The sequence below is a fragment of the Balaenoptera musculus genome, chromosome 2 (genome assembly GCF_009873245.2).
Source record: "Balaenoptera musculus isolate JJ_BM4_2016_0621 chromosome 2, mBalMus1.pri.v3, whole genome shotgun sequence".
NCBI lineage: Eukaryota > Metazoa > Chordata > Mammalia > Artiodactyla > Balaenopteridae > Balaenoptera > Balaenoptera musculus.
Window position 1 is genome coordinate 141,122,692 of NC_045786.1, and position 20,715 is coordinate 141,143,406.

The 20,715-nt window shown below is 36.6% G+C and overlaps 1 protein-coding gene across 14 annotated transcripts in view; it reads left to right on the top strand.

Annotated features, from left to right (window-relative positions):
• Nucleotides 1-20,715, top strand: part of GPHN (gephyrin) — a 633,631-nt gene that overhangs the window by 454,169 nt on the left and 158,747 nt on the right. For all 14 annotated transcript variants that reach the window (XM_036843405.1, XM_036843408.1, XM_036843402.1 and 11 more), the window contains one exon: nucleotides 1,415-1,457. In XM_036843405.1, coding sequence (XP_036699300.1) covers nucleotides 1,415-1,457 — 43 coding nt within the window. The remainder of the gene's footprint in view (nucleotides 1-1,414; nucleotides 1,458-20,715) is intronic.

Genomic DNA, 20,715 nt, shown 5'->3' on the forward strand with positions numbered 1-20,715 from the left:
TATTATCATTCCATGGTATGCCAACTTGCTTGTTTATTTTGCAGCAAGTTCATTAGTCATTCTTACCCTCTTGGTGTGAATTTTCAATAAGAAATAGCAGAACATTCTGCATTTACATATTGTCATACTTTCTTTTCTGTCTACTAGATTTACCCTCCCCAAACCTCTCTCTCTTCTTTTTCTTTTCCTTGCTCTTGTGTCTTCCTTCCTGTATTATTTTCTTTAAGTAGTCATTAATTTCTTTCCCATTTGGTCCAGCATTGTTCTCCAATAAAACTTTGAGTAAAGAATATAAGAATATTATCTTACAGTTAGCTTCTTCATTCTAGTGTATTTAAAACTAATTAAACAATCTGGGCCAAAAGAGAATAACTTTAACATCTGGAATTATTTTTCCCCTCTTTTTTTTTTTTTTGGTGTGTGTGTGTGTTTCTTGTGTGTATGTTTGTGATTTTTTTTATTATTGTTGTTGTTTCTTTAAACATTAACAATTTTTTTTTCAGGGAAGGACAACCATAACCCACCCTAAGTTGCAACATTACTTTCATAATTTGTTTCATTACAATAGTAGACTGTGTTAAGCGATAGAAATTAATTTGCTATGTATACCATTTGGGGCAAGCTGCTGCGGAGTGGGAAGAAGAGGTGTGGAGTTTCAATACAGTTGATTCTGAAATCAACAAGTGTCAAGGCCATCCAGCATGGCCCTTGAATTCATCAGTTTTGCAACATGTAAAGGAATGTTCCACTTTGACCTGAAATATTTGAATCAGCATGAGTCTCTGATTGATAACTATATACACACTTAAGAACTGGCAAATAAATGACTTCAATTTCATTGATTTCCAATCGAAACATCTTTCATAACTAATATTATAATTATAATCAATTATAATCAGTAAATAACAAAGGTTATTAGACTCACATGTAAATATTGTATATGAAGATTTCTCTTTTCCCTTCATTAACATATGTAACTAAAAATGACTACCAAGGAACATTTGATTACAACTTTATTACTTGAATTGCATTATTATTTTAGTCAAGAGATATGCACAGTGTCTTTAATATTAAGCGTCTGAATTCACAACTGAATATGTGGTAACTTGAATTTTTTCCCATATACTAATTTCCAATACACATCAATTTAAACATGCCATTAGTTTTACCCTTGTCCCATTTACAATATTGTGCCCCCAATTTTTTTTTTCTAGAAATCAGTCCTTTCTTTAAGAAAAGGAAAAATTAAAAATATATGGAATAAATGTAACATATTTTTATTAACATGTTTTTATATGTGAGATACATAAAGCCTTTGCTCCTAGACCTCAGGAGTTTGCCCATTAAATATGCATATATATCTGGCTATCTCTGTTATGAGCCCTAAATTACTGAGTTTATGCTCTCTCTGCAGGTCCAGTCCAGGTGCAGCAGCAAGGAGAACATTCTCAGAGCCAGTGAGTATATCATTATTTCAGATGGACTACTGGGTTAGAACTTGTGGTTCAACAAGAAGGAAAGCTAAAAATGACATTTTGGTGAAAGACTGAAGAAGAGCAATGAGGAAAGTTTATGTCAAGAATATGAATTTTAGAGCTTTTGCATTCTAAAAATAGCAGTATCAATATATTAATGAATATTTCCCTTATCACAATTGTTTTTGCAAGTTCTGACATCAGAACTTTGACAGCACTACCGGTTAGGGTAGTAATGAGCTCCTCTGTGCCTCTAAGATGAGAACCCTCTTTAACTGCCCCACTGCCAAAAAGTTATTTGAAAGCAGACTAACTGAAAATAATGTAATATAAATCCACTAAATGAATCTAAAAAAGAAAAAAAGGACTCCTAAGAAGGTACATCATAATCATTTCGTGAATATGAATTCCTAAAAGATGTTATCTTCACAGGCAGCATGTTTCAGAACATAGTGCCCTAAACCAAGGATGAAGAAACCTTAATTTTATTTTTCTGTTTTATCACCAATAACATTTGCATGGAAGTCATTTGACTTTGTGTATTATTCATTTTCCTATCTTATAAAAAGGAAATATAAATAGCTTTTCCTTACCTGTATCCCTGAAATGATGTGACATCAAAGGTTGTGCCTTGAAAGCTTTGGGATTCTAAGAGAAAAGTGCTGTATAAATGCTACTTTTGTAGGTGTTGTTCTCTGTCACTTAACATTAATGGTATCACCCTGTCTTCTTCCTGATCATTATCAAGAGAAGAAGTGCAGGAGGACCATCCTGAAATGGGTCCTTACTTATACCACTGGGAGTTTTAGTAAATGGAATGATTTCTGTTTCCAGTAGAATGTCTGTATTATTTAACAATTAAAAAAGTACCTGGAGAACTTCAAATAGGTAAAATTTTGTTTCATTTTATTTTCTTTAATGTGAGATTTTCCCATTTCTGTGTTGTAAATCTGCTACCTTAGCTTGAAAACCTTGAGTTATTAGGCAAGCACACTGCAGTTGTTTGTCCAGGACCTTCATATTAGAGTTATATAAAAATAAATGCAAACAGGCATGTTTAACTTGTATACTTTTGTGAGTTTTCATAACATCTGACAGACATGTGAATCTGAGGGAGGAGCTTCAATAATAGGAGCTGTAAAGTCCTATAAGCCCTTCTTAAGACCTAAGGTTGAGAAAACTAAGAGTCAAGGAAGTGATGATTGAATATTTACTAAAATAAAACAATAGAAATAAATGAAATTTTAAAATGATATTTTTGATGATTACTGTATGATTTCCATTTATTGTTGATCCTGAGATGATGATGGATCACTGATAGTGATTGTGGTGATTAGGAGCAAAAAAAATTTCTTACTGAGAACAGATTTCTTTGAAACCTTTTTCACCTCTATCATGGATCTTTGTGCTGTTAGAACTGCTTTCATTTCGCTTATGCTCTTACTGGCTTGTTGGTTGTTAATCACTTTGGATGGACCTTATGATGGTCCAGGTTTTTCTATTCACCTTTTCTTAGGATAAAATAATCATGTAGATGGTCCATATAGCCATTTAGATCCATGTAGAGAGCCCATCCGACATTGTAGCCTCTTAGTTCTGTGAGTTCTATAAGTTTAAGGTCGTTTCTCTCAATGCTGCTTTAGTAACTCATACTCATGCCCATAGCCACACCCAGGACTTTTTCATGAGCTGTTCTACCTCTGAACTTCTTAATCTCATTGCTTATTTAGTCTACTTCTATCTTTTATTTTTTTTCTTCCTTTGCCATGTAGTACTATATTGCAGTCATATAGACCCTATTAGCAGTTCCCCCATTTTCTCAGTGCTATGTCCTGCCTCTATTCCTTGGGACCCTTTCCCTCACAGCATAAAATATCCATTCCCCTTATTTTCCTAGAAAACTCTTACTTATCCTTCCATACTCAGTTCAAGTGTGATCTCCTCTGTGATGGCTTCTCTGAGTTCCCCCAAGGCAAGGTGACTAATCCTTCTTGTATACCCCCTACAGTTTCTTCTATTTTAATCATTTTTTCATTTACTTACTAAATTAACTATCCTCAAGGAAAACATTTCCAAAATGTAGCTAATAAAAAGAAAACTATGATCAGCTTCTTTTTTAGCACATATAAAAATGTATCAAAGCAAAAATCAGCAGATACTAGAGAAAGGAAAAAAGTTAGAACTTAATAGAGCTTGTTCAGAATTGTCCAAGGAAGAGTTAACTTCGGTAACTTTGTTCAAGCAAGAGGTAACTTTCCTTTAGCACCTCAAAACTATTGAATTGGCCAAAAAGTTCCTTTGGTTTTTAAGTAAAAATAATAGACACATTTTTCATTTTCACCAAGAACTTTATTGAACAATGTATTCACCGTTTTGTTCCACTACCTTCTGCCATTTTTCAGGCAACGTGATAATTCTGTCTTCCCAAAACTTTTTATCTTTTTGAGCAAAGAACTGTTCCAGGTGCCTTTTACAGTCTTCTAGGGAATTGAAATTTTTTTCATTAAGAGAATTTTGTAAAGACCGAAATAAATGGAAATCTGAAGGTGCAATGTCTGGTGAATACGGCAGATGAATCAGAACTTCCCAGCCAAGCTGTAACAGTTTTTTCCTGGTCATCAAAGAAACATGTGGTCTTGCGTTACCCTCATGGAAGATTATGCGTTTTCTGTTGACTAATTCCAGACGCTTTTCGTCAAGTGCTGCTTTCAGTGGGTCTAATTGGGAGCAGTAATTGTTGGAATTAATCATTTGGTTTTCCGGAAGGAGCTCATAATAGAGGACTCCCTTCCAATTTCACCATATACGCAACATCACCTTCTTTGGATGAAGACCGGCCTTTGGTGTGGTTGGTGGTGGTTCATTTTGCTTGCCCCATGATCTCTTCCGTTACACATTATTGTACAATATCCACTTTTCATAGCCCGTCACAATTTGTTTTAAAAAACAGACCGTTTTCGTTATGTTTAAGTAGAGAATTGCATGCGGAAATACGGTTGAGAAGATTTTTTTCACTTAACTTATGTGGAACCCAAACATCAAAGCGATTAACATAACCAAGCTTGTGCAGATGATTTTCAGTGCTTGATTTGGATATTTTGAGTATTTCGGCTATCTCCCACGTGGAGTATAATGATGATTGTTCTCAGTGAATGTCTCGATTTGATCGCTGTCAACTTCAGCTGGCCTACCCGACCATGGAGCATCGTCCAGTGAGAAATCTCCAGCACAAAACTTCGCAAACCACTTTTGACACGTTCAATCAGTCACAGCACCTTCTCCATACACTGCACAAATCTTTTTTTGGGTTTCAGTTGCGTTTTTACCTTTCTTGAAATAATAAAGCATAATATGCCGAAAATGTTGCTTTTTTTCTTCCATCTTCAATATTAAAATGGCTACACAAAAATTCACCAATTTTGATGCGGTTTTTTTTTAGTGCACGCTGATATTGTAGCTGTCACAATACAATCTAACAAAATTGTTTCAAATGAAGTTAAAGACAAGCACTACTAGAGCCATCTTACAGAAAAAAACCAAATGAACTTTTTGACCAATATTAAAACAACCTGTTGATAAAAAGCTGAGTTTATTCTTACTCTAGTAAGGAAGAGTGCCACTTCATAGTCTCAGAGTCTCAGAAAGGGAACGGCAAAGTCAGGATATTGATGAGGTTTTGAAATTTGATTTAAAGCAGTTCTTTTAATGTGGGCTTGATTAGAATTAAATAAGGATCGTGATATAATCATTTAGAAATCACAGACATGGCAAGGCAAGGATTTCTGAGTCTTGGTGTATAAACCGTTTGTTGGTACTTTCTATTTAAGAAGCTTCTGGAATGAGCAATAAAGTTATTTACAACTTTTATCTTCCAAGGAAGAATCTTCTGGAATAGTAAAGTTATGCTGATAAAGACAATGGAATAGTAATGTTATGCTAATGAAGACAGTAAGCTGTGCACTTACAGATGGTTTCAGGTATGAAGAATTCCCCTTGTGATCAGCCTAAGCTGAAAGATAGACCATTAACAGCTAAGGATGTGATCAATCAATCAATCTAGACTTTCACCCTTACTTAAGGAACCACAGTAGCACATCAACTATCTAGGAAAGTTTTTTCAACCTTCGTAAGTGTCAGTTTGCCTGCGTTTGTTGTTGTTGGATGGTCATTTATTGAACTACTGAATGAGACAGCAGCTATATAGCAACATTTAGGACTGTGGAGGTCTCACATCTGAACCCTGCTACACAAATGTGAGAAGGATTATGATCAGAGTTTGTAGTTCTTTTTTCAGCCAGGAGCCAAAAGTGTCCAAAATTAAGCCAAGAACAACTATATGTCAACAAACTGGACAACCTAGAAGAAATGGAAAAACTCTTAGAAGCATACAATCTATCAAGACTGAATCAGGAAGAAATAGAAGATCTGAAGAGACCAAATACTAGTAAGGAGATTGAATCAATAATCAAAAATCTCCCAACAAAAAAAAAAAAGCCAAGAACAGATGGCATCACTGGTTAATTTTACCAAATATTTAAAGAATTAACACTGATCTTTCTCAAACTCTTGCCAAAAATTGAAGAGGAGGAAACACTCCCAAACTCATAAGGCCAGCATTACCCTGATATCAAAGCCAGAAAAAGATACCACAAGAAAAGAAAACTACAGGCCAATATCTCTAATGAATATAGATACAAAAATTCTCAATAAAATACTAGCAAACTGAATTTAGCAGTACATTAAAAAGATCATTCACTATGATCAAGTAAGATTTACCCCTGGGATACAAGGACAGCTCAATATATGCAAATAAATAAATGGAGTGCATCACATTAATAGAGTGAAAGAAAAAAATCATATGATCATCTCGGTAGACACAGAAAAAGCATTTGACAAAACTCAACATTTGTTCATGATAAAAAAAAACTCTTAACAAATTTATAGGTATAGAAGGAACGTACCTCAGCATAATAAAGGCCATATATGATAAGCTCACAGCTAACATCATAATGGTGAAAAGTTGAAAGCTTTTCCTCTAAGATCAGGTATAAGACAAGGGTGCTCACTTTCGTCATCCCTACTTAATGTATTACTAGAAGTCCTAGACAGAGCAATCAGGCAAGAAAAAGAAATAAAAAGCATCAGAATTGGAAAAGAAGAAACAAAGTAGTCTCTATTTGCAGATGACATGATTATAAAATAAATAGAGAAAATCCTAAAGACTCCACCAAAAAACAGAAGTGATCAATGAATTCAGTAAAGTTGCGGAATACAAAATTGACATACAAAAATTCAGTAGCTTATCTGAACTAACAATCAATTTTCTGAAAAAGAAATAAAATGATCCCATTTATAGTAGCTTCAAAAAGAATAAAATAGTTAAGAATAAATTTAAGCAAGGAGGTGAAAGATCTCTACACTGAAAACTACAAGACATTGATGAAAGAAGTCAAAGAAGACACACATAAATGGACAAGTATCCTTTGTTCATAGATTGGAAAAATTAATATTGTTAAAAATGTTCATACTACCCAAAGCCATCTATAGACAGTAGACTATTCCTATCAAGATTCCAATGGCAGGTTTCCCTGGTGGTGTAGCAGTTGAGAATCCACCTGCCAATGCAGGGGACACGGGTTCAAGCCCTGGTCCAGGAAGATTCCACATGCCATGGAGCAACTAACTAACTAAGCCCGTGCACCGTAACTACTGAGCCTGCATTCTAGAGCCTGTGAGCCACAACTACTGAGCATGCATGCCGCAACTACTGAAGCCCATGTGCCTAGAGTCCGTGCTCCACAACAAGAGAAGCCACCGCAATGAGAAGCCCACACACTGCAGCGAAGAGTAGCCCCTGCTCACCGCAACTAGAGGAAGCCCGCGTGCGGCAACAAAGGCTCAGTGTACCCAAAAGTAAAATAAATAAATAAATAAATTTATGTAAAAAAAAAAAAACATTCCAATGGCATTTTTCGCAGAAGTGGAAAACAAAAATCCTAAAATTTTTATGGAATCATGAAAGACCCAGAATAGCCAAAGCTATCCTGAGAAAGGAGAACAAAATGGGAGCCATCACACTTCCTGATTTTAAGCTATATTATAAAACTATAATAATCAAATAGTATAGTTCTGGCATAAAAACAGACACAAAGACCAATGGAACAGAATCAAGAGCCCAGAAATAAATCCATGCATATACAGCCAACTGATATTTGACAAGGGAGCAAAGGATACTCAATGGAGAAAAGACTGTTCCATAGATGGTGCTGGGGAAATTGGATATTCACATTTAAAAGAAGGAAACTAGGGACTTCTCTGGTGGCACAGTGTTTAAGACTCCAAGCTCCCAATGCAGGGTGTCCAGGTTTGATCCCTGGTCAGGGAACTAGATCCCACATGCGTGCTGCAACTAAGAGTTTGCATGCCACAACTAAGGAGGCTGTCTGCCGTAACTAAGGAGTCCACATGCCGAAACTAAGGAACCAGCGAGCTGCAACTGAGGAGACCTCAAGCCGCAACTAAGGAACCCACCTGCCACAACTAAGGAATCAATGAGCTGCAACTAAGGAGACCACCTGCCACAACTAAGACCCAGTGCAACCAAATAAATAAATATTTAAAATAAAATAAAAGAAGGAAAATAGACACCTGTCTTACACCACTCACAAAAATTAACTGGAAATGACTTAAAATACTTAAATGTAAGACCAGAAACCATAAAACTCCTAGAAGAAACACAGGAAAAAAGTTCCTTTACATCAGTTGTCCCCAACCCCCGGGCCATAGCCCGGTACCAATCTGCAGCCTGTTAGGAACTAGGCCGCACAGCAGGAGATGAGCAGCAGATGAATGAGCGAAGCTTCTTCTGCCGCTCCCCATTGCTCCCCATCACTCACATTACCACCTGAACCATGCTTCCCATCACTTGCATTACCGCCTGAACCATCCTCCCCCGCCACCCCAGTCCATGGAAATATTGTCTTCCACAAAACCAGTCCCTGGTGCCAAAAAGGTAGGGGACTGCTGCTTTACATGGATTTTGTCGATGATATTTTGGATATTACACCTACAGGACAGGCAACAAAATAAAAAGTAAGCAAGTGGGACTACATCAAACTAAAAAGCTTCTGCATAGCGAAAGAAACTATTAACAAAATGAAAAGACAACCTTATAGAATGGGAAAAAAATATCTGCAAACTGAATACTTGTTAAGGGGTTAATATTAAAAGTATATAAAAAGCTCAATAGCAAAAATAAATAAATTAAAAATCCAATATAAAAAGACCTGAATAGATATTTTTCCAAAGAAGGTATACGAATGACCAACAGATACATGAAAAAGGCACTCAACATCACTAATCATAAGGGAAATGCAAATCAAAATCATAATGAGATACCGCCTCATGCCTGTCAAAATGGCTTTCATCAAAAAGACAAGGGATAACAAATGCTGGCAAGGATGGGAAGAAAAGGGAACCCTCATTCACTGTTGATGGAATTGTAATTTGATGCAGGCAACAGGGAAAACAGTATGGAGGTTTCTGAAAAAATTAAAAATAGAACTTCCATACTACTCAACAATGCTACTTCTGGGAATATATCCAAAGGAAACAAAAACACTATGTTGAAAAGATATCTACATCCCTTATTCATAGCAGCATTATTTACAATAGCCGAGACATGGAAAGAACTTATCTCTGCCAGTGGATGAATGGATAAAGTAATTGTGTCATGTATACACACACACATAGACACACACACACACACACACACACACACACACACACAATGGAATATTATTCAGCCTTAAAAAGGAAAGAATTCTTGCTATTTGCAACAACAAGGGTAGACCTTGAGGGCATTATGTTAAGTGAAATAAATCAAAGAAAGATAAATCTTGTATGATCTCACTTATCATAACAATCAAAACAAACTCCTAGAAAAGGAAATCAGGTTTGTGGTTACCAGAGGCAGGGAGTGTGTGTTAGGAGAACTGGATGAAGGTGGTCAAAAGGTACAAGCTCCCAGATATAAGGCACATAAGTACTGAGGATATAATGTACAACACGGTGACTATAGTTAACATTATTGTATGGTATATTTGAGAGTTGTTAGAGTATAGGTCCTTAGAGTTCTCATCACAAGAAAAAAATTTCTTTTTCTTTTGTATCTATATGAGGTGATGGATGTTAAATAAACTTATTCTATTAACCATTTCACAATATATGAAAGTCAAGTTATTATGCTGTACACCTTAAACTTACACAATGCTGCATGTCAATTATATCTCAATAAAACTGGGGAGAAAAACAAAAACAAAATTAAGCCTATCTGAGGAGTCTTTAGAAGAAGATATAGGGTTATTAGCCAAACTACCCAATTTTCTGACTTCTTTGTTTGCTTACTGGATCTTTTTAGTAATATAAATGATCCCAGAGAAGTATATAGGCATGTAAGAACAACATTCTTATCTAAAAGCAGCACATGTTTTTCGTTGAAAGGCCAATATTATATCTAAAGCAGCTGAGCCACTGCCACTGTAATTTCATGAAACTTTCAAGTGAGGAGTTCTTTAGTCTTGGTGGCATTACCTAACTCACCTAGTCTCTGAATCAGAGCATGTAGCACACTCCCTACTTTCTGGGCCTCTTGTAAAGCTTGAAGTAAAGAGGCTTGAGAAAGGAAGAAAGAAATCCAGAATTTCCCTAGAGTGATCATGATTTTTATTCTTAAATCAAGGTCCACTTTTCCTACTTTTTTAAAAATTAAATTATCTAACAATCTTTTTTTTCTTCAAAAAGAAACTGTTGGCTTAAAAATGGATCTTGGATGATGTTGGGGACTCCACTGAAGGCAGGCATCAGTTAACACCCAATGACCTATTTGGGACCAAAATACCCATAAGTGCTTATCAAATATGTTATAACATTTGGAGCCACTCATCAAAAATAATTCTGCACCATACAATAAAATTTAAAGTGTTGAGTCCATTTAGAGGTTCTGAAACAAAAGAAAAATAGTATCTTAACTTGTAAGATGTATAAAAGTGAGACAGCCTCCAAATACATTGTTGTTTCTTAGTTCCCTTACAAGTTCTATTTCTTTTAAAGTTTGGTTCCCACCCAAAAAAATTAGAGAATTATTTTGGTGGAGTCAAGAACCTTGTGTTCTAGGTATGACCTAAGAAAGGATTTTAGATTTCCATCTCTTTGGCCTGTTATATAGTTTGTCATTGGAAAAGTCACCTAATAGTTGAGTATAGTTCCCCAGGAAACCAACAGATTCATTACGAGGAAGTGGAACCAAAGGAATCTGGGTGGCTACCAAAAAAAATAATAATAATGTAGTGCAAAACCAGTTTGGTTGTATGCTTTAGCTAGTTCACAAGTAAATAACAGCCAAGTATTAGATACATACCAATGAATGATTAAGGATGCAAACGAAGTGCAATGTTAAGAATAGGGCAATATAGATAACAGTTAAAGAAACATTAAACCAGGGGAAGAAAGGGAATAAAATAACAATGAAAATAAAGAACAATAGAATGCAGATAAAACTGTGACAGTCCACCTTCTTAGTCTATGGATCTTGGGTAGAAGCTCCCTACACTCATGTGGTCAAAGGTTTTGGATGGAGGATGTCTCTTTCAGAGAATTGTCTGTTTCTAGAGGATTTCTAAAAACTCCTCAGCTTAAAATCTACAAATTCAGGAATGGATTATGCCTCTTTGGGAGACATGAATCCAAAGATCAAACCTTTAGAGTTGTATAGCTGTGCTGATTACTAACAGTACTTGATAAGGTCCAACGGGGTTCCAGAGCTGTCTTTCTCTGATGTCTCTTCCAAAAGACCACTTCTCTGGGTTTTAGGTCATACAAGGTTATTTAAAAGGGTGTTGATGAAAGGCTGCTTGTACCTGTTTATAAGACTTGGTGTATGGCATGAATAATTCCTTGCAATATTTAGCCATTTCTGCTTGCAATAGTGTGGAATTTAAGGAGATATTCCTAGATGTATGTGGGAGAGTTGATGAACCACAGAAAGATTTGATCTCATTGCCATTAAAGACAATGCCTTAGGTCATGGAAGTTCAAGAGTCTCTATGTTTGTTCTCTCTACCTTTCCTGAAGATTGGGGGTGAAATTAGTAAGTGGCATATCTTTCCAAAACTCTTTAGTAATAGGCCCAGGAAAATGGGTGCCTCCATCACTAGAGAGAAAGGTCAGAATTCCCTGGACTGGGAACATGAAATCAAGAAAATTTTCCTACTATTAGAGTATAGCTCTCTATCAAGGGAAGGCTTCAAACCATCCTAAGAATAAGTAAACAATCACCATGAACATATTCAAAACCCAGAGAGTAGTTCTATGAAACCCATTTGGAGGTGTTTAAACCTCAGGAGGGGGCCCTGAGTTTTAGACTCTTATCCATGTCCCACCTTTATATTCTTACCAGGATTATAGTGGTGACAGATGAGATAGAGTAAAGCTTTCCCATCAGTATTAATTATTTACAGTGGCAAATTTCTTCTTTAACTTACGGGTAATTTCATGTAAAATTTTTATAAGATTCTATTTGAAGTCCTTCAGTGCTGCTAAATAGCTAATAGTGCAATTTACACCCAGCTTTCTCCTGGTACCTCTTTTCTGACTGGAGCTGATTGCTAGCATTCTATAAAAGGGGCTTTGAACTCAATTTGCTTTTAAAGCAAAGACTTGGTCCCTTGGGGTATTATAAGGGCTATAATTTTAGTGAAGGCTGTCTGTCTGGCATGATGATTAGTCAAGACATTTCCTCTAGTTTCCATATTATCTCCTTTTGTTTGAGCTCCTATTTTTATAATAGCCACTTCCTCAGGAAGCATTAGAGCACTTAAAATTTCTATAAATTGCTAACCTTTTTTTTTTATTATTATTAATTTATTTGGCTGTGCTGGATCTTAGTTGCCACATGCGGGATCTTCATTGCAGCATGTGGGATCTTTAGTTATGGCATGCGGGATCTAGTTCCCCGACCAGGGAACGAACCTGGGCCCCCAGCATTGGGAGCATGGAGTCTTAACCATTGGACCACCAGGGAGGTCCCTAAATTGCTAACCATTCTTAATTGAGATTCCTTCTGAGGTCAAGAACCCTTCCTTGTTTCCAAAGCATTTCAAAATCATGGAATAACCCAAAAGCAAATCTACTGTCAATGCATGTATTAACCCTAATATCTGTAGCTAACTAAAACTTCCGGTGTGCTCACAGAGTTCTGCCATCTGGGAAGATTTGCCTCTGGCAAAGGATCATATCCTAAGGATGAAATTTTATAAAGATTAGGTAGGAAGTTAGTAAAGAGCTAATTTTAACTCACAAAAGGCCTGTTCATGTTTGGTGCCTAGGGAAGAGGTTCACTTTCAAAGGACTTGGTTAAGTCTTTTATTGGCATGGCAATTGCAGAAAAGTTGGGAACGCATTGCCCGCGACGGTCAGTGAGACTCAAGAATCCTTTTTATTATCTCTTAGTTAAAGTCCATATTCTGTCAGGAGTAAGAGATTTACTTCCTTGAGAGAAATCATGTTCTAGGTAATGAACTTTACTTAGACAAAGTTATAACTTCTCTTTGGAAACTTCATCCTCTTTGTGAGTTAAAAAAGTAAGTGGATAGATGGAATCAATCTTAGAGCTCATTCTATCTTTAGAACACAACGTTACCCACATGTTGAATTGAGTAGAATCACAGGGAAATATAAAGTCTTAAGGTCCTGGTTGAGGACTTGTGAAAAGTAGGAGAGTGTTTCAGTAAATCTTTGCAACATAGCAGTCAAAGTATATTTTGTATTTTCTCAGGAGAAGGCAAACAAATATTGACTATTTTGACCTAAAGAGTCATTAAAGAAAGCAGAACATAAATCTCCACAGTCAAATATGCAGCCTCAGGAGGCACTGAAGATAAAATACGTTTGGAAGTGGGAAATGACTTCTATTATGGGCCTGTTGCGCTGAACAAATCCCTATCCCCACCCATGCAGCATTTTGACTGAGGGATAGAAGTGTTACAAAAACTAGTACAACATATGTTGCATCTTTTCTCTATTTACTTTTACCTGTTAGTTTTAGTGCTTCTTTAGCTTCTGGTTCAAGAGAGCATTTTACACTTTGGGGTATAGGTTTCGATGGCTTGATTTGGGTACTAATAGGTTCAGCCCCTGTAATCCTCCCTATATTCATTGAATGTTTGCTCACAGAATGAAAAAGTCTGGCATCTCCTTGAGATCTTCAATTTAGGGTTGATTTAAACACAAAGATACTAGTAAATCAATTTCCAAATTAGCTGTAATCTCTTTGCAAATAAGGGAGTCCTCAGAGACTTCAAGAAAGAAACCATAAGGAAAATATTTAACAATTCTGTTATAGTACACCCTGCCTAGCAAGTTAGCAGGTATGATATCACAGAAGAAGGAAGAATGTTATTTTGTTAAATGTCCAAGGGTAACAGTTATGAATGACATGGAACCAACAAAAGGATTATTAGAGATACCCACTGAGTAGTTTTTTTTACCCCATGGGGGAGGTTGTGTAACAGTGGTCAAGTTTAAGATTGATAGTGTTTGCCTCTATATCAATTAAAAAAAAAATTTTTTTTGGCAAGGTTCTCCTTTAATATTTAGAGAAATTTCTCCCTGGGAATTTAAGGGTAAAACAAAAAATACCCCTCATTAATTTATTTTTTTCCCCTTTAGCTTCTTAGCTAACACAAGATAGTTCTTTTTCCAATATCCTTTTTTATATAGTATCTGTAAGTATCTTTATCAAGAGATTCCCTCTATTGGGATTTACTGACCCTGGTAGAAATATCTAGTTGTTTTATCTCTAATGCTATCAATTTATTCTGAGTTTTATTTTGTTTTTGTTCTAAGACTCTCAAAATATTCAGCAAGGTGCTTGAGTTCTGGCAGTGGCATTATTTCCCATACTAGTTTTTGCTTGCCTACTAAATCCCCTATTTGGCTTAAGACTGTTTACAAAAATCTAGAAGAGAGTTAGGAGTCACATCTGCTTTAACATCTACTCCTGAGTGCTGTCTAAAACTGTTAAAGAGCCTATCCCTGAGGTCTCCAGTGTTATCCTTTCCTTGCTTGTAAGACTAGGTCAGAGCCCAGTCTACTTTCTCAGGAAGGACTTCGGGAATAGCCTCCAAAAGACTATGACCAACTTCTATAGCTTTTCTAAACCCCTCTGGTTTCCTATGCAGTTTAGGTTCTTCTAAGTTACCCACAGGTTCTTCAATTCTGCTTTCTCATGGAATTTTTTGCGTCTCAAGCTTCCACAAACATAAGAACTAATTGTTATAGAACTTGAAGCCCTGGATATGTTCTTAAAATTATTCCAAATTTCTCTGCAAATTTCACTCTGCCCTTTCTAGGCTTTGGAAAGTCATTGATGACTCTCAGCTCAGAGGAAGAATGGAGCTTAAAATCAACCATAAGGGGATTTTTTTCTGTTCTGAAGGAAGTTAAACTTTAAGAGGTAACTGAGCTTTGGAAGTTTCTGGCCAGCCACAAGGAAAGGGGAGTGGAGCAGAGGGAGAGATGGGTGGAGGGAAATGGAGGAGTATAGGATGGGGCAAAAGAAATAGATAAAATCCACTAGGTTCAAGGTATGATTTTGGAGGATCTAAACATTATTTTAAGTTTTTCACATTTTTATTTTGCCTTGGCCAAGGAATTTCTTTAAGCAATTTTGGAATCTGAATTTCTTTTGGATATTTCCTCACGCCAATCAAAAACATCCAGCCCATTAGATGTTTGGAATTTTGTTCCTTTTTTGTCCTACAGCACCTCTCAAACAATTTTGTTTATAACAGAAGTTCCCCAAAGTGACCACTATAATTCTAAATTATCCTTGGTGAAATTAAAAATAAATACATAGATTTGGGGTATAACATAAATGCATGTAAGAAGTAGGATTCTGGCCTGGATAGAGGCATAGATTTAGGTTTAGACTAATGCAAACGAGAACCTGTGAATAGTCCATCCAAGGTGTTGCTTGGACACCTCATACATCAGACTCCCCAACCTAATGAATGGACTGTCCAACTACGAACTGACGTATTTGTAGTTCCAGAGCATCAAAAGGTTTGAAGGGGAGCTCTCTTCCACAGCCAGACTCTAACAAAATAAGAACAAGGAAAGTTCTCAGAGGTTGATGGGTAACGCAGGGCAAAGCTTAATCAAAGGACACCACTTTGAGAAGAAACCTGAACCTCTCAATTCCCAGAGCCAGTTTGCAAAATAGACTTATTGGGGCCTACGCCCATATTTTTCCATATGAATTTTCCCCTTATAGAGGTATAACAGAAAATGCCAAGGATAGACAGAGACAGACAGTAATGTCTTTAGTAAAAAGCTGGGTTCCTTATTCCTACAAGATAAAATAAATTTAGCAGTTGGGGAGCTCAAAGAAAATAAATGAGTGTTCAGTCTAATGTGAGACTTACTTATCTCACTGTGGTGATTAGAGACACTCCCATTCCCCAAAGCAGGAGGGTCAAGGAGTCTCAGAGGAGCTTGCTGTTGTCAAATCAAGGATCTTGGGCTCTGGCGGGAAGGGGTCAGTCTTGACTGGGTCTCCTTATGGCCTCTAAGACTGTTGAATGTTGACTCCCCACAAATAAGAGGTTAGTGTAGCCAGGGAGAATACCACCTTAACAGAGTATTAGTAGCATTTCAGTGTGGGCTCAACATTGAGATATTTATGATATTTTGAAGCTAGGTTTAAGTTGAGTTTTTCATTGTGACAGTTTGAAAAACTCAACTTAAACCTAGCTTCAAAATATCATAAATATTTTGACTAGATTAGAATTGATTAGAATTGGGTAAAGATCATGATGTAACAGTGTAAGATGGGTGGATACAGCAAGACAAGGATTTTGTGTGTATGGTGTGTGGCTTTGTTTGGTTTTACTTTAATTTTGGCCTTTCTACTCTACAGAATAGATTTGCATGTAAGCAAAATTAATTAAAACCTGAGCAAAGCTCAAGTTGAACAAAAGGGCCAATGCTAACTCCAGGAAATCCTTCAGGGATCCCCCAAAATAAAGACAACATGTTAAAGTTGTGACTTGAACATATGGATTTTTTTGGTGTATTCAGTCATTTAGCTACAGTCTTCACGTGTCAGTCAGCATGAGTACCCAGGACACAGGTAAGGCTTATGTTAATAACAACCAAACCAAACTATATAGAGATAAGGAGTTATATTTTTCAGAGAAATGAGTCATTCCAAATCTGAAATAACTAAAATAGTTCATTTCACTTCATTCATACTCAAATTCCGCTGGACTCAGAGATGAAGTGTCATCTTCAATTCCAAGAATGAAATCTTTAGGTAATGTTAGATGCTATCTAAACTAAATGTCATATGAGTACATGATCCATAATTCTCTAGTTGGTAGGTTTCTCTGGTTTCTAGAACATCAAATGAATTACCATGCTGCCAAAGTCCACATAAAACCAATCATCAGTGTCTTTCCTTTTAATTTTTTTTAATTGAGGTGAAATTCACATAATGTAAAATTATTAATCATTTAAAGTCAATTATTCGGTGGTATTTAGTAAATTTATAATGTCGTGCAACCACCACCTCTATCTAGTTCCAAAGCATTTTCATCACCCCAAAGGGAAACCCCGTACCCTTTAAGCAGTTACTCTCCATTCCCCAGCCCCTGACAACCACCAATCTGCTTTCTGCCTCTAAGGATTTGCCTATTCTGAATGTTTCATATAAATGGAATCATACAATTTCAGATGAATGTAATATGTGACGATTTTTATCTAGCTTCTTTTACTTAATGTTGTCAAGGTTCATCCATGTTGTAGCATGTGTTAGTATTTCATTCCTTGTTATGGCTGCATAATATTCCACTGTACATTTATACCACATTTTGTTTATGCATTGGTCAGTTTATGAACATTTGTGTTTCCACCTTTTGGCTATTGTGAATAGTGCTGATTTGACCATGCCTGTACCTATATTTGTTTGAGTACCTATTTTCAGTTCTTTGAGGTATATACCTAGGAGATAGAATTGCTGGGTCATATATTAATTCTATGTTTAACTTTCTGAGGAGCTACCAAACTATTTTTCACAGTGGCTGAACCATTGTACATTCTCAACAGCAGTGTACAAGGATTACAGTTTCTCCACATCCTTGCCGAAACTTGTTACTTTGTTTTTCATTTTTTGTTGTTTTTTTTTTTTTTTCATTATAACCATTCTAGTAGGAGTGAAGTGGTATCTCATTTTGGTTTTCATTTGCATTTCCCTAATGAGAAATGATGTGGAGCATCTTTTCATGTACTTCTTGGCCATTTGTGTATCTTCTTTGGAGAACTATCTATTGAAGTCTTTTGTCCAGTTTTTACTCAGGTGGCTTGTCTTTTTGTTGTTGATTGTAGGAATTCTTTATATATTCTGGGTACTAGACCTTATCAGATATATCATTTGCAAATATTTTCTCCCACTGTCTAGGTTATCTCTTCGCTTTCTTGATAATGTTCTTTGATGCACAAAAGTTTTTAATTTTGATAAAGTTTTATATATATATGTTTTCTTTTGTTGAATGTGCTTTTGATATCCTATCTAAGATTTCATTACCAAATCCAAAGTGATGAAACTTTACTCCTATGTTTTCTTCTAAGACTTGTATGGTTTTAGCTCTTATATATTTAGGTCATTGATCCATTTTGAGTTAATTTTTGTATATAGTGTGAGGTAGTGATCCAGTCATTCTTTTGCATATGGATATCCAGTTGTCCCAGTGCCATTTGTTAAAGAGACTATTCTTTCCCCCATTGAATGGTCTTGGCATCCTGGTCAAAAATCAATTTACTATAGGTTAATTGGTTTATTTCTGAACTCTCAATTCTATTCCATTAATCTATATGTCTATCATTATGCCAATATTACATTGTTTTGATTACTGTAGATTTGTAGTAAGTTTTAAAATCGGGCAGTGAGAATCCTTCAGCCTTGTTCTTATTTTTCAATATTGTTTTGTCTCTTTGGGGTCCCTTGCCATTCCATATGAATTTGAGGATTGGCTTTTCCATTTCTGGGGAAAAGAAAAAGGCCTTTGGGACTTTGATGGGTATTACAGTGAATCCATAGATTGCTTTGGGTACTATTACCATCTTAACAATATTAAATCTTTCAATCTGTCTTCCTTTGGATCTTAATGTGAGGCTCACTTTTACATCTCAGGCATTTGTACATTTCACAGTGAACTAGGTAGGCCATGACATGTAAGTATCTGATGGAGATTCCATTCCCAATCACAAAGTAATCTGTATATTTCATCTCTGGAGGAACTTTTATCACACAAATATCTCTTTCATTTTCTTGCCTCAAAGTGAACCCAGCATGTCAATGCCAAATTTGAGATTAATATGATCTGCTGTGCCAGACTCCAGGCACCCCTCCCCACTTTTCCTCCCACCTGCTTTTCCAGGCAGGGCTTAGGGCCAGGCAGCCCAAGCCAATTGCTAGTTCTGCAGTAGGCCACCTCATGGCCAGCAGTGGAGACCAGGGCCATGTGCCCACAGCATGCCTTACTCCCTGGAAAGGGGTTGTGTACCACAGCAGTGCCCAGGGCCCCCAGCCCCACCCCACCCCCGGCATACAAGGATTTGTGGATGAGGGCTTAAAAGAGTCTTGGTGTTTAAACTGTCTTTGATACTGTCTATTTAAGAGCTAATGGGTCGGGACTTACCTGATAGTGCAGTGGTTAAGAATCCATCTGCCAATGCAGGGGACACAGGTTCGAGCCCTGGTCCAGGAAGATCCCATATGCCGCGGAGCAACTAAACCCATGCGCCACAACTACTGAGCCTGTGCTCTAGAGCCCGTGAGCCACAACTACTGAAGCCCCTGCGCCTAGAGCCCGTGCTCTGCAACAAGAGAAGCCACCGCAATGGGAAGCCCGGGCACTGCAACAAAGAGTAGCTCCCCCTCACCACAACTAGTGAAAGCCCGCATGCAGCAATAAAGACCCAACACAGCCATATATACATACATACATACATACATACATACATACATACATACATACATACATAAAACAAAAGAAGAAACACAAATAAAAAAACAAAAGCTAATGGGTCTTTCAGGAAATTCCTAGGTTGAGTAATAAAGTTAGTTGAAGTTTTATCTTCCTGGGCAAGAAGTTTCTGGATTAATAAAGTTATGATTATGAAAACAATGGTATAGTAAGGTCATGTTTCAATTCTCATTCTAACATAGTAGTCAACATTATTTATCTAGGCAGAAATATCCCTAGAGTGCAAAATAATTTATCTGCACCTAATTTGATGAAAAGGCATTCTTCTTCATTTAACTGTGTGTAAAATTCTGTACTAATTTCTGGAGAGTATTTGAACAAACTGTAAAAGAAGTAAAATAGAGGCTTCGAGGTTTGGGTTATACAATGACAGAACTGACTTTCTTCTTTTTTTTTTTTTTTTTAAACATTTTTATTGGAGTATAATTGCTTTACAATGGTGTGTTAGTTTCTGCTTTATAACAAAGTGAATCAGTTATACATATACATATATCCCCATATCTCTTCCCTCTTGTGTCTCCCTCCCTCCCACCCTCCCTATCCTACCCTTCTAGCTGGTCACAAAGCACCGAGCTGATCTTCCTGTGCTATGCGACTGCTTCCCACTAGCTATCTATTTTACATTTGGTAGTTATATATGTCCATCTATACACTGCCACTCTCTCACTTTCTCCCAGCTTACCCTTCCCCCTCCCCATGTCCTTAAGTCCATTCTCTAGTAGGTGTGCGTCTTTTTTCCCGTCTTGCCCCTAGGTTCTTCATGACCACTTTTTTTTTTTTTTTTAGATTCCATATATATGTGTTAGCATACAGTATTTGTTTTTCTCTTTCTGACTACTTCACTCTGTATGACAGACACTACGTCCATCCACCTCACTACAGATAACTCAATTTCGTTTCTTTTTATGGCTGAGTAATATTCCATTGTATATATGTGCCACATCTTCTTTATCCATTCATCTGTCAGTGGACACTAAGGTTGCTTCCATGTCCTGGCTATTGTAAATAGAGCTGCAATAAACATTGTGGTACCTGACTCTTTTTTAATTATGGTTTTCTCAGGGTATATGCCCAGAAGTGGGATTGCTGGGTCATATGGTAGTTCTATTTTTAGTTTTTTAAGGAACTGCCATACT